This window comes from Lissotriton helveticus, chromosome 9 (assembly GCF_964261635.1).
Source record: "Lissotriton helveticus chromosome 9, aLisHel1.1, whole genome shotgun sequence".
In the NCBI taxonomy this organism is placed as follows: Eukaryota; Metazoa; Chordata; class Amphibia; order Caudata; family Salamandridae; genus Lissotriton; species Lissotriton helveticus.
In genome coordinates this window covers 1,287,733,266-1,287,745,175 of record NC_136070.1, presented here as the reverse complement: position 1 = coordinate 1,287,745,175, position 11,910 = coordinate 1,287,733,266, and the positions used below count along the sequence as shown (strand labels likewise).

Below are 11,910 nucleotides of genomic sequence, written 5' to 3'. Positions count from 1 at the left end.
GCCATGGTCTAGAATGCAGACGTGCTGACACCAACCTCAAAGAATCCTCTTCATGGAAGGTACCACAATGCCTGGTCAGTAAGAACCAATGTTAAAGGGCTGGGACATCCACACGGATATTCTGCTGTGAATCCGTGAACTCATGAAAATTAATAGGCTTATGGCCTTAAAAATGGGGAATAAAAAAAGGGATAGCTGCCAATTTACATACAATGGCCCTGAAAGCAGATATTTATCTGAAAAATGGTTTTGGCTGTTTTTATGATGGACTCGGAGCCACTTACCAATTTATGAACTTATCATGAATTTTGAAGCTTTTTTATGTGGACTTACCAACAAACAGAAGACTTTTTATACGCCAGATTGTCCTAAAAGATAACTAATCAAGTATTGTTGATTAAATGAACTTTGGCTAACCTTGAAAACCAATATTTAATTACCTCCAATATTAGAGTTCTTGTAAGAGGTTAAGTATACCCACCTAGAGAAGACACAGGAAGTGCTTTAGACCTCTTGACATCTAGTGGTAAAATTTGAACTCTAACTGTAAATTGGGTTCTCTAAAAAAGAAGGGAATTGTAACAAACATCACTCAAACTTCTCTACAGTATAATTCACGGTTTAACTTTAATATGTCGTTGATAAATTGCAAGAAAAAATTACATTAATGACCAGACAATAGTAACTTTGATCCCTTTATAAAGATTTATTTAAAAGTTACAATAATGTTTTAAATTAAGTGGTAGCAGCATATGCAATAAAATATTTTTATACAAATGGCACTGCACTTGAAACACATCACATGCAATTTTTGTTTGCCGTTATTTACAGAATTTCACTCGGACTTGACAGTAGAAAGGACATGATCAGAAAGAGCAGACAGCTGTGAACAGCCCTAGACAACAAAGTGTAAAGTTTAGACTCCTACATTTCCGTTTACAAGTTCCCAGGATGCGGTGACGTAACTCTGTGCTGACAATCAACATACAAAATGCAACAAATCACTCACTTCTTACATTTAGACATTGCCAAATAATACTTCGAATGAACCTTCGGCAGCCCTTGACATCATCACAAAGCTCTGTGACATCACATGCACAGTGAAACCAGTCGGGAGATAGCACCAGTGGTCCACACATGGTGGCTTCGGCAGTCCCCGGGTTGGGGGTACCGTCACAAGTGAACCAGAACCCCTTTCCACTGAGCGGAGTGCGATCGGCTGAACAGCTTCCAGCACGTTTCGGCCAATCACAGAGAAATGGTGGCTTCATCATCACAGACCAACACCAAGTGGTCTTAGCGGGATAGTCTCGCCTGGCACCACCAGGCAATGACCATGAGGAGGACAGTCAACATTGTAAACAACTTCTTGTGTGCATTGAGATATAACTAACTCCACGGTCCGATCTTCAGATGTCCAGGCATCCCCAAATAAACAACATCTTGTAACTCTGACAAAATCTCTTGCAAAGTGCTGTGTACCAAACAGATTGCTTCCTAAGGTATTTGTAAATTATAAAACGTTATTCCCACAGTTACTGCATGTTTAATCTCTTATGCTGCATGCAAAACAGATTTGGAAAGTCCACTTAATTCTCGTGATACGGACCGGCTTCACTGTGCATGTACAGAAGTAACAGTTCAGAAGTAACACTTGCGGGGACCCAGGCAGGTCCTGGGTTCTCAAACCACCCCCTGTGCTTCATGTCCAGCCAAAATGATTTTGACTAGCCAGTTAATTCCAGCGGGAGCTCGCGACCACACAAGATCTCCCACTGCCGAGCGAGCAGTGAGATGAGCTTCTCGCGACAGTCCGCGCTTGGGATGAAGATGCACCATTGCACCTCTCTGTTGGCCACACTGCCCCCCCGAGCACCCTTCTTTGGGGTACCCAAAGCTTCACCGAAGTGGTTCAGTGTCAGGCTCTGCATCAGATCGTGATTGTGCACATCGTCAAACACAAACGTCAGGGCCTGGGGATAGGTCTGGTATCCCATAAGCACTCGATCCAAGTCGCGGATCCTTCGGCCATCCACAAACTGATACTTGTCTTTCTTGGGGGGCTCCTTTGCAAAGTCAGGCAGCGGGTAGCTGATGAAGTCCTCATTCAAGAGGAAGAGATCTGAGCTGGTCAGGATGAGCGTCTTTGGCTGAAGGGAGCTGCCCGCTTGAGTGTGGTCGCTTAGAGGACTGACTTGAAAAGCCAAGACGTAGAGCAAGATGTTCAGAGACTGGAGGCTGCTCAGGGGACCCATTTTCTCCATCACTATAAAAGTCAGGTCACCAATTTCTTCTTCACTCGGGTAAATAAATTTCACTCTGCTGGAGTGAATCACCTCATAATTCTCCATTTTACCTGAAAGACAAAGCAGGTTTTAAGTGAGTTGAACCCAAAAAAGACACTCTTCTGGCAGTTTGTCAAATTCTCCCTTGAAACAAACTGCTTGGAAGAAAATTTCTGACCCGAGACACTAAGGAACACATCAAGACAACAGATTTGGGAAATTACAAAGAACCAAAGATTGATTCCACCACCTCCAGGCCAAGCATCTAATTAATGGCTGCATCTGTATGGGTTGCAAGATTAGGGGGAGGTGTAGGGCTGTATGGAAAGCTGCTTTGGAGTTCTGCTTTTCAGAATGGTTTAGAGAGGGATTTCCTGTGTCTGCAGCTCCATTTTATTTGCTGTTCCATGAGGATGTTTAGTGCTTACTGCAAGTGTCTGATACACAAAGGATATTCCAGCCATGACCTCCGACAGAGTCAACTGTGTGTGGGAGTGTGGACCGTGCAACAGAGGCCTCCATCCCTGGCTCACACATTACCTATGAAGTCACTCGGCCTAGTAACTGTGGCCTAACTCTGAACCTTTCCAGAAATATTGAAAAAATTATAGGATTTTGTGACACATTTCCTGGTAAGGGAGGGGATGAAATCTCTGCCAGAGACCACAGTGGGTGTTCTTGCTGGACACACATCCTTGCCCAGTTATACTAAACATGGCTACTCCACAGAGAGCTTGTAACCTGTTCGACTCTTCGGAAACATGAGCGGAGAACTCATTATGAATGGGGAGGTGAACTGTACGCCAAAAGAGGAATCAATTCTAAAAGCAACTGTTTTACTAGACTTAGCACATGGTTGTTCTATCGATATCTGAAGGGAGTGTTTTTCCTGCTTCAAGATCCTGTTTTTCCAGATTCTGGAGAATTGTTAAGAGCACAAACTATTCTTTCAAGAGTTTGCTCACCCAAATATAACCGGTTATAACCTCAGATCACTGACCCTCTAGTACTCCCACCTTCTGATGACAGTCACCGCCTTTTCCCTCAGTGAGTATGTTGTTTCACCCAGATATTTCGACAACATTGAGGTTCGGCTCTCTGAAAGTCTCCCTGTAAGGTCAGGGCCCGCTCCTCATGTCTTACCTTCTTACCCAGATGCATCAGGCCAGTGACTAACCCCAGACACATCAAAATACAAACAATGAAAAATATTCAAAATATCCAACTCAGTACCTGTATTTTTGTTCCCAAATTCAGAATAGAAATCCTTCTCCGCCGGTTCTGGCGAAGGCGTCCGCGCCAGCAGCGAAAGAACGGCCATGAGGTGCTGGAGGAAGGTGTGGGTGCAGTAGCTGTCCCTGGTGAGACAGGTCACGATGTGATCAGCAGCAGGACCTGTAAATACAACACAAGCAGGGCTGAGTCAACAGGTGGAAACACAGACAAATGATGGAGAGGGGAAATCCTGTGGATTGACCAGAGCGGGCCAAGGAGGGACTTTACGTTAATTGGTGGAAGTGGAGACTACATAGACCCCGCAGTTCACATGACTGGGCGGTGATGAATGTGTGTGTTAAATGGTGGAAGTGGAGACTACGGAGACCCTGCAGGGCCCATGACTGGGCGGTGATGAATGTGTGTGTTAAATGGTGGAAGTGGAGACTACGGAGACCCTGCAGGGCCCATGACTGGGCGGTGATGAATGTGTGTGTTAAATGGTGGAAGTGGAGACTACGGAGACCCTGCAGGGTCCATGACTGGGCGGTGATGAGTTTGTGTGTTAAATGGTGGACATGGACACTACGGAGACCCTGCAGTTCACATGACTGGGCGGTGATGAGTTTGTGTGTTAAATGGTGGTAGTGGAGACTACGTAGACTCCGCAGTTCACATTACCAGGCGGTGATGAGTTTGTGTGTTAAAGGGTGGTAGTAGAGACTACGTAGACCCTGCAGTCCCATGACTGGGCGGTGATGAATTTGTGTGTTAAATGGTGGACATGGAGACTACGTAGACCCTGCAGTCCCATGACTGGTCGGTGATGAATTTGTGTGTTAAATGGTGGAAGTGGAGACTACGGAGACCCTGCAGGTCCCATGACTGGGCGGTGATGAGTTTGTGTGTTAAAGGGTGGTAGTGGAGATTACGTAGACCCCACAGTTCACATGACTGGGCGGTGATGAGTTTGTGTGTTAAATGGTGGTAGTGGAGACTACGTAGACCCCACAGTTCACATGACTGGGCGGTGATGAGTTTGTGTGTTAAATGGTGGACATGGAGACTACAGAGACCCCATAGTTCACATGACTGGACGGTGATGAGTTTGTGTGTTAAATGGTGGACATGGAGACTACGTAGACTCCGCAGTTCACATTACCAGGCGGTGATGAGTTTGTGTGTTAAATGGTGGAAGTGGAGACTACGGAGACCCTACAGGGCCCATGACTGTGCGGTAAAGAGTTTGTGTGTTAAATGGTGGACATGGAGACTACGGAGACCCTGCAGTTCACATTACCAGGAATTGATGAATTTGTGTGTTAAATGGTGGATGTGGAGACTACGTAGACCGTGCAATTCACATCACTGGGCGGTGATGAGTTTGTGTGTTAATGGTGGACGTGGAGACTACAGAGACCCCGCAATTCACATGACTGGTCGGTGATGAATTTGTGTGTTAAATGGTGGAAGTGGAGACTACGGAGACCCTGCAGGTCCCATGACTGGGCGGTGATGAGTTTGTGTGTTAAAGGGTGGTAGTGGAGACTACGTAGACCCCACAGTTCACATGACTGGGCGGTGATGAGTTTGTGTGTTAAATGGTGGACATGGAGACTACGGAGACCACACAGTTCACATAACTGGGCGGTGATGAGTTTGTGTGTTGATGGTGGACGTGGAGACTACAGAGACCCCGCAATTCACATGACTGGACGGTTAAGAGTTTGTGTGTTAAATGGTGGTAGTGGAAACTACGTTGACCCCGCAGTTCACATGACTGGGCGGTGAAGAGCTTGTGTGTTAAATGGTGGTAGTGGAGACTACAGAGAGCCTACAGGGCCCATGACTGGGCGGTGATGCATTTGTGTGTTAAATGGTGGAAGTGGAGACTACAGAGACCCTACAGGGCCCATGACTGTGCGGTGAAGAGTTTGTGTGTTAAATGGTGGACATGGAGACTACGTAGACCCCACAGTTCACATGACTGGGCGGTGATGAGTTTGTGTGTTAAATGGTGGTAGTGGAGACTACGTAGACCCCACAGTTCACATGACTGGGCGGTGATGAGTTTGTGTGTTCAATGGTGGACATGGAGACTACAGAGACCCCATAGTTCACGACTGGACGGTGATGAGTTTGTGTGTTAATGGTGGACGTGGAGACTACAGAGACCCCGCAATTCACATGACTGGTCGGTGATGAGTTTGTGTGTTAAATGGTGGACATGGAGACTACGTAGACTCCGCAGTTCACATTACCAGGCGGTGATGAGTTTGTGTGTTAAATGGTGGAAGTGGAGACTACGGAGACCCTACAGGGCCCATGACTGTGCGGTGAAGAGTTTGTGTGTTAAATGGTGGACATGGAGACTACGGAGACCCTGCAGTTCACATTACCAGGAATTGATGAATTTGTGTGTTAAATGGTGGATGTGGAGACTACGTAGACCGTGCAATTCACATCACTGGGCGGTGATGAGTTTGTGTGTTAAATGGTGGACATGGAGACTACGGAGACCCCACAGTTCACATAACTGGGCGGTGATGAGTTTGTGTGTTAATGGTGGACGTGGAGACTACAGAGACCCCGCAATTCACATGACTGGACGGTTAAGAGTTTGTGTGTTAAATGGTGGTAGTGGAGACTACAGAGACCCTACAGGGCCCATGACTGGGCGGTGATGAATTTGTGTGTTAAATGGTGGAAGTGGAAACTACGTTGACCCCGCAGTTCACATGACTGGGCGGTGAAGAGCTTGTGTGTTAAATGGTGGTAGTGGAGACTACAGAGAGCCTACAGGGCCCATGACTGGGCGGTGATGAATTTGTGTGTTAAATGGTGGAAGTGGAGACTACAGAGACCCTACAGGGCCCATGACTGTGCGGTGAAGAGTTTGTGTGTTAAATGGTGGACATGGAGACTACGGAGACCCTGCAGTTCACATTACCAGGAATAGATGAGTTTGTGGGTTAAATGGTGGACGTGGAGACTACGTAGACCGTGCAGTTCACATGACTGGGCGGTGATGTATTTGTGTGTTAAATGGTGGACGTGGAGACTACGTAAACCCCACAGTTCACCTGATGGGTAGTGATGTGTTTGTGTGTTTGGCCAGATATGGTCCTACCCTTATTAGTGCTTATAAGGCTCGCACAGTGTTGGCCGCCACATGCAGGTGATAGAGGGACATGCTGTAGTCCATTGTCAATGTTGCTGCATAAAGCCCTTGCTGGGCTATCATGAGGACTACGATGCGCTGAGGAGGAAAAGCTATACTGATATTAGCATTTTTATCATTCTATTCCAAATTCAGGGGGCTGTGCTTTCAAATTCTAAGGGTCTGGATACCAAGCCTAGTTTGCATTGGTCTTGCAAAGGCCAGCTAGATGGTTTACACTTTACATGTGGTGCTCTTCTGAATCAGTTTTGAACCACTTAGTTTACTTAACCATTTTAAAGAATTACAAACGTGCGTGGAATTATGTTGGGGCTGCCCATGTGGGGTTGGCAGGGAGGTGTAGGGATTCACTGGAAGAAGTGAAAGGCGCCACCCCGTGTGCCAGATCTTCATAAGCACCCATAGTCTACGAAAGAGATGAACCGTTTCCCTTACCCGCAAACCGGAAATACTGATCGAAAAGTCCGACGTTGACCGACTGCAGATCGACGAGCTTCAGCACGAAGCAGTAGGACAGATGGAAGGGGCTGCTCTCACCATCCACGCTTTTTTGGTTCCAAAAGTCTAAGCAGTAAAAAAAGAATATTTTTTGTGAACTATATTTGATCCCTGTCTAACTATAGATCTTCTCATGAGTAGCACCTGATGGATTCACATCACAGAGGTCACTTCAGGCCTAGAGTACAACCCAACTTCAGTCTAGCGGGGTGTCCTGGGTGACGCGATCCATGGTGAGCAGGTCGCACAACTCTGTGCAACTAGATCTCTCCTGAGAAGCACTCTGTGATGTACCTGTCTATCATAAGAAAGCCGGGGGTGGGGGGGAGCGAGTGGGAGTTGGCATAATGCAAAGCAATTGTGGCCCCTGCAGAATGTGATGAGGGACCCTGAGTCCCCGTATCTCAGAGACACTCATTTGCCTTGGGCTGGATGGGGGCCTTCTGAAGGGTGTGGGGGTGTTAAAAGGGTGGTAGGCCCTCTGCAGCCTAAGGGCTGCAGGGACGTGTTTTATGCCCTTGAGGTGGGGTGGAGGGCGGGGGGGGGGGGGGGAGATGGCAAATTACTCCCATTACAAGAAGGTTTTCCACAAAAGACACTGGATCTGTGACTTCAGCCCAGAAATAGTGTAAGGACAATGGCTACTGAAGGTGAGAAAACCTGGCCACAGAGGGACGGCCAACCAGTTTATGAAAGGATGAACAGACGCGAGCTGCCATAGGCATGCAGATTTCTGCTTTATTCGTTTTATGAACATAAAACAATTCAAGGATCTCACAACTGGCAACATAAATGAGGAGACATCAGGGAGGGGATGGTGGCCACTAAAAGTAACAAACAATTGACATACATTTCTCCAAGTCTTGAGTGAGCCTAAAAGCTGCCATTAACAAGTACCATAGGTTCAACTTGTACAAAGTAAAATGGGGTGAGTACACACAGAGTTAGTTGTGACGCTCACGTGCTAATAAGAAAGGCCTCGATGTATGTCGCGGTGCTTCAAAGGAAGGAGGAATCACCCTGCCCCCTCGAAATTAGATCGCAGAGACCCCAATGAAGATATCAACATAAACCCCGAGCACACGCAAAATCATATCACAGTCCATGCACACAGGTTCTTCCGCTGTCTTCATTTTCTTAACTTCGTTTGGCCAGCCGACACGTGTTTCGTGGTACAGGGAGTTCCCCGTGACTTCCTCAGGGCTAAATGATATAATAAACACCTTGTTGCAGTGTATGCAGACAACATACCACACAACCACCCCAGTGATTCTGGTGCTGCATTGTTCAGAGTACAGGATATGAAGAAGGGGGTGTCCAGCAGGTGGGACCCCGTGCACAATAATTTAGACCGTCATTCCGATGCATGTCGTATGTGTGGAGAAGCGTGGCTCAGTGGTTAGAGGTGGCAGACCTGGAAGCTGGCAGACCTGGAAGCTGAGATCAGCCGTGGACCAGGGTTCGATTCCCCGCCTCGGCGGGTCTCGGGCTCAAAAAATTCCACGGACTTGATAATTCTCGTTCCGGTGCCTACTCAACTCACGGGGTCACACTCTGCGACTCTGGGCAATAGCTTGCTTAATCTCCACTACGGCCCCTCGCGGCGGGATGCCTGGCTTTCACCTTGTGGACACCCTGCCGGGGTATCTCACAGGGGAATACCAGGACGGGTTCCCTAAGCAAGCGCCGAGATGCCTACGGGTAGTCGTGCGCTATACAAGAGCGTAATCATTCATTCATTCATTCATCATTCATTCATGTATCTAAACCAATAAACCATGTTAACACATTAAATTGAAATCTTTAAAACAAAGATCTTAAAACGTGGGACGGGGTGCAATTCTGAGAACGATTCGAAGTGCGCTTTCTCTGTCAGAAGTAATGAAGCCTCCAAGCCTGTGTGTTGTTCTCAAAGCCCCATGTGTGAGATACTGCCCTTGTAATCAGAGTGCACACCCCTGGCTTCTTTTTTACCAAATGGCAAGTCCCACCTGTAGTAAAATGACAAAAGAGAAAGGCTCTACCAGTTGACGTGCCGGCTGAAGCTGCGAAGGGTCCCAATAATCCACTTAAGTTCACCTCATACCTCAAAACCGGTTTTAATTCCGTCCCGGCCATCCAATCAGAGTTTTCAATTTAACGAATCTGTGTATGAACCGTGAAGTATCAATGAAAGAGGTAATATTGAACCAAACGTAATATAACTCAAAAGTCACTTGCATGTCTGACTCAAATATTCTCACCGTGTCGTGTGTAACTTCATACCCTCTGCTTCCTACTTGGGGTCCATTACCCCTCCAGACAAATTCAAAAGTTCTCCAATACCTATTATTATAATTCTATACATTCCAAACCCCTCGCTGCTCCATAGGCATGGGCGGTAAATTCCATTCCGCTTGCGGAATTTGGGTAATTTTGCATTCTGCGGAGACCGCGGAATAACAAAGTTCTGCAATCCCTGGCTTCGTGGAATTATTTGCTTGTTCGCACTTTCAAAATGCGTGTTTGTGAGATATTTCCCCCCCCCCCAGCAAGCAAACCGCGTTCGCGAACAGGAAAAAAGCATTGCGAACTGACGGAACTCTGCGCGTGCTCGCGGAGATTTTTTACCATTTCTCGAAGCTTTGCGTAGTGAGACTACGCAAATTCCGCCCACCTACTGCTCCATAGGTCAAACCAGGATCCCAAGCTGAAAGCGAGTACAGTAATACGTGTGTATGACGTAAACAAAGGATGCAGGCAATATATAGACAGTACTCAACTGCAGGATTATGGGGCGCCTCAGATGGACTCTGTACCACAGCACCTGTGGGTATCTGGGATGTTAGGGGGGCGGGGTCTCGCCCCCTCTTCCGACATACCGAGCCATTAACCAACTATGCACTCGTTAGCCAAGTGCTTTGTGTTATAAGAAAAGGCACTGGCTGGACACCAACTCGGAGACAAAGCTCACGGTTAACCAGGGAAAGATGGGTGGACGGACAAGGGACAGAAGGACGGGAGGTTAAAAGGAAGGATGAGTGAAAGGATACATGAGAGGGTGAAATGATGGGTGAAAGGGTGGGTGGATGAAAGGATGCATGGGTGAAAGGGTGGGTGGATGAAAGGATGCATGGGTGAAAGTGGGTGGATGAAAGGATGCATGGGTGAAAGTGGGTGGATGAAAGGATGCATGGGTGAAAGGGTGAATGGATATGCGAGTGGAAGAAAGGATGGTGAAAGGTTGATGGCTAAAAGATGCATCGGTGGGTGAAAGGGTGGGTGGATGAAAGTATGCATTGGTGAGTGAAAGGGTGGGTGAACGGATATGTGGAAGAAAGGATGGGTGAAAGGATGCATGGGTGGGTGAAAGAGTGGATGGGTGGGTGGGTGGATGAAGGGATAGATACATCTTATTGTTTCTTTAAGTACCGTCACAATGTAACAAACACACATTCCTCAGCCCGGAGGAACACACGCCTCAGCCCGCAGGCACACACGCCTCCGCCTGCAGGCATCCTGCAGGCACACACGCCTCCGCCTGCAGGCACACATGCCTCAGCCCGCAGGCACACACGCCTCCGCCTGCAGGCATCCTGCAGGCACACACGCCTCCGCCTGCAGGCACACATGCCTCAGGCCGCAGGCACACACGCCTCACGCACACACGCCTCAGGCCGCAGGCACACACGCCTCAGTCCGCAGGCACACACGCCTCAGCCCGCAGGCACACACGCCTCAGCCCGCAGGCACATACGCCTCAGCCCACAGGCACACACGCCTCAGCCCGCAGGCATCCTGCAGGCACACACGCCTCCGCCTGCAAGCATCCTGCAGGCACACACGCCTTCGCCTGCAGGCATCCTGCAGGCACACATGCCTCAGGCCGCAGGCACACATGCCTCAGGCCGCAGGCACACATGCCTCAGGCACACACGCCTCAGCCCGCAGGCACACACGCCTCAGCCCGCAGGCACACACGACTCAGCCCGCAGGCACACACGCCTCAGCCTGCACGCACACACGCCTCAGCCCGCAGGCATCCTGCAGGCACACACGCCTCCGCCTGCAGGCATCCTGCAGGCACACACGCCTCCGCCTGCAGGCACACATGCCTCAGGCCGCAGGCACACATGCCTCAGGCACACACGCCTCAGGCCGCAGGCACACACGCCTCAGTCCGCAGGCACACACGCCTCAGCCCGCAGGCACACACGCCTCAGCCCGCAGGCACACACGCCTCAGCCGCAGGCATCCTGCAGGCACACACGCCTCCGCCTGCAGGCATCCTGCAGGCACACACGCCTCCGCCTGCAGGCATCCTGCAGGCACACACGCCTCAGCCCGCAGGCACACACGCCTCAGCCGCAGGCATCCTGCAGGCACACACGCCTCAGGCCGCAGGCACACACGCCTCAGTCCGCAGGCACACGCGCCTCAGCCCGCAGGCACACACGCCTCAGCCCGCAGGCACACACGCCTCAGCCGCAGGCATCCTGCAGGCACACACGCCTCCGCCTGCAGGCATCCTGCAGGCACACACGCCTCCGCCTGCAGGCAACATGCCTCAGGCCGCAGGCACACATGCCTCAGGCACACACGCCTCAGGCCGCAGGCACACACGCCTCAGTCCGCAGGCACACACGCCTCAGCCCGCAGGCACACACGCCTCAGCCCGCAGGCACACACGCCTCAGCCGCAGGCATCCTGCAGGCACACACGCCTCAGCCCGCAGGCATCCTGCAGGCACAC

At 49.6% G+C, this 11,910-nt stretch overlaps 1 protein-coding gene across 2 annotated transcripts in view; it reads right to left on the bottom strand.

The window, feature by feature from the left end:
* Window positions 1-682: 682 nt before the first annotated feature.
* Window positions 683-11,910, bottom strand: part of NISCH (nischarin) — a 186,180-nt gene continuing 174,952 nt past the window's right edge. For both annotated transcript variants that reach the window (XR_013601160.1, XM_078661890.1), the window contains exons 19-21: window positions 7,117-7,245; window positions 3,519-3,680; window positions 683-2,356 (exon numbers count right to left, since the gene is read on the bottom strand). Coding sequence is in view for 1 of the 2 variants with exons in the window: in XM_078661890.1 (XP_078518016.1) it covers window positions 1,728-2,356; window positions 3,519-3,680; window positions 7,117-7,245 (920 nt within the window). In the remaining variant the exon portion in view is untranslated. The remainder of the gene's footprint in view (window positions 2,357-3,518; window positions 3,681-7,116; window positions 7,246-11,910) is intronic.